The sequence below is a fragment of the Dendronephthya gigantea genome, unplaced genomic scaffold (genome assembly GCF_004324835.1).
Source record: "Dendronephthya gigantea isolate DGI-Jeju-01 unplaced genomic scaffold, DenGig_1.0 000006F, whole genome shotgun sequence".
NCBI lineage: Eukaryota > Metazoa > Cnidaria > Anthozoa > Malacalcyonacea > Nephtheidae > Dendronephthya > Dendronephthya gigantea.
Window position 1 is genome coordinate 572 of NW_021163016.1, and position 2,891 is coordinate 3,462.

At 42.7% G+C, this 2,891-nt stretch overlaps 1 protein-coding gene across 1 annotated transcript; it reads right to left on the reverse strand.

The window, feature by feature from the left end:
* Positions 1 to 1,709: 1,709 nt before the first annotated feature.
* On the reverse strand, positions 1,710 to 2,408 carry LOC114516545. The gene has a single exon (XM_028536068.1). The coding sequence runs from the start codon at positions 2,406 to 2,408 to the stop codon at positions 1,710 to 1,712; it is 699 nt and encodes a 232-aa protein (XP_028391869.1).
* Positions 2,409 to 2,891: the final 483 nt, after the last annotated feature.

The window sequence follows — 2,891 nt, forward strand, 5'->3', positions numbered from 1 at the left end:
TGCACCGAACAGGTAAAATGTTCAATGCCCCACACGATCGCGAGAGCTTCCCTCTCGGTTTGTGAGTACCGTTGTTCTACTGGGGATAATGCTCGGCTGGCATAAGCGATAGTGTTGTCTTCGTTTGTTTTTGGATCCTTTTGCGTCAATATGGCAGATAAACCAACGGGACTTGCATCCACCAGGACTGAGGTTTCTTGGATGTATCGAAATGGCTCATAACTGGACTGTTAGTCAGAGCACTCTTTAGGTCTTCATATGCTTTCTGGTGTATTGTCGTCCATGTAAAACGAGCGTTTTTTTGGGTCAATTTCTGAGTGGCTCTGTAATGGTCGCGTAGTTTTTGATGAACTTAGCGCTGTAGTTAGCCATTCCTAATAGACTTCTCACTTCACCGACTGTTGTTGGTGGTTTTGTATTGGCGAAAGCGTCCACTTTCTTGGGGTCTGGGCTAACACCTTTTTCTGTGAATACCAGTCCAAAGAATTCAAGATTCTTTTTGAGGAATTTGCACTTTTGTAGATTGAGAGTCAGGTTACTCTCTTGCAGACGTGTAAGTACTTCTTCTAATGCTTGGTCATGTTCCTGTCGAGTATTTCCAAACACGATGATGTCATCTGCGATGTTTTTAGCTCCTTGAATTCCTTGTAATGTCTCCTGTAGGGTGTGTTGGAAGAGTTCCGCTGCAGCATTTGTGCCGTAGTTTAATCTTTTATAGCGATATAAACCGAGATGAGTGGAGAAAGTTGTTATTCCCCGAGATGCTGGGTTCAGCTCCAGTTGATGGTAGGCTTGAGTTAGGTCAAGTTTTGAGAAAAACCGAGCTCCGTTAAGCTCAATAGAGACAGCTTCTAGAGTGGGTATGGGATGTCTAGTTCTCTGAATAGCTGTATTTGCTACTCGCATATCTACGCACAATCGAATCTTATCGTCACGCTTTGGGACGACGACGACTGGGGAAACCCACTCCGTTGAAATTCCTTCGGGTATTCTCTCAATGATGTCATCCTGTTCTAATCTGCGTATTTCATCTTCAATTTTTCCGCGTAAATGGAACGGTGCTCGGCGCTGCGGTTGTGCAACTGGTGAAACGGTTTCATCGATAACTAATTCGATTTGTTTGTTCTTTAGTTTCCCAAGTCCACAGAACACAGGGCCATGTTTATCTAGGATGCGTGCGAGGTTTTTATCGCTCGTTGTTGGTGTGATTTTTGAACGTTCTGTTTCCTTGTTTATCTGATTTAAATGGAGACTTACGAGTCCAAGTTCTTGTGCAGTTTCAGAACTAAGTAAACAACCGCCGTCGTCAGAAGTAACAAATATGGTAGCTACCGTGAATTTGTGTTTCGACTCTGCTAAAACGCGGAATTTTCCTTCCATCTTCACAGGTGTTGTGGAATTGAAGGGATATGCTTTCACGGATGTTGGCTGAAGTCGGATATCTCGCAGTTGTTGGAACGTGTGTTTATCGATTACATTTATGCTTGACCCCGTATCAATGGTCATTTTTACTCTTTGTCCATTGAGAGCAATTGACGCTTGCGGGTGTTTTTGTTTGTTGTTGACCGCGTAACAATATTCTGGACCACTACTGTCGCTGCTAGTGTTGTCCTGGAGGTCTGTGTTAACTGGTCGTAGGTCTTCGCGTGGTTTACCAGTTTGTCTATTTTCTCTCGTGTTGCTACTGCGGCACTGGCTAGCAAAATGGTTTAACCACAATTGGCACATGTCTTGTTTTTGGCAGGGCACGGTTTGTTGGTGTGAGGGTAGCTGCCACCACAGTAAAAACATGTCTTATTGGATGTCTTGTGTTTTGTTTCTTTCGCGGTTGGCGTTTTAACTGCTTGAATATTGCAGCTGTCTAAATGTCCTTCAATGTCAGCTGCATGCGTCTTGCTTATTTCTTCCCGCCTGGCTGCGAGCAAAAGATCTTTTAAAACATACTTGGGGTCTCGCAACGCTTGTTTACGCACGCGACTTGACTTTCCTCCAATAACAATTTGTACCATAATTTCGAACTCTACATCTGAAAACTCACAGTTTTTTGACAGTGTTCGTAGACGCGTGTGGTATTGATCTATCGTTTCCGTGTCGCTCTGTTTTGCTTGTCGAAATTTGTAGACTTCGTATAATCGATTTTTTTGAGGCTCGAAGTATTCGGTGAGAAGTTCCGTCGCTTTATCGAAGTCGTCGTCGTTACCAGGGTCTGGAAAGTGTCGAAAGATTTCCCGTACTCGCGGTCCTGCTTGGTATAAAAGTAATGCTCGTTGGCGTGTCTTGTTTGTAATGTTGCTCGCCGTTAGAAATGTTTTGAAATCTGCCAACCAAGTACGCCATTTAGCCGCTATATTTCCTCCCGCGTCAGCATCAGGGTCAAACGGTGGCATAGGCGTGAGATATGTCGCCATTATAATATGTTTTAATCACTTGTTTTAGTCTTCGTCGCCAATGTAATATTGCTTGTTTCTTACGCTTTTTCTATGTATCTTTCTATATCCCTTACATAACTAGATCTCCCTCAATTAATGTCAATCAATCCCCTAATCAATATCAAGTCTATATTTAGCTATTACTGTCCGTGTCTATATATATATATACATTACAGAAGGGAAATTCATCTCCCTAAATTAGCCAAGTGAGCCAACCTCCGCGATTAGGCAATCAGGGAACGGGGCAAAGCTGGATAACATTTTATGCTATATATGGCTCAGTGGCTTGTTATATAAACGAGCTTAGCGTCCAAGCAAGGAAAAGTACTAGGACCTAGTTTAAAATTCCGTACCAGAAAATTTTAGTTTTAAATAGTTTCGTAAAAGACTATAGTTAAATTTTAACTGTAAATTAGTACGGAATTTGCCAATCAGGGCCAACCGGCCCCTCATCTTTCGTCT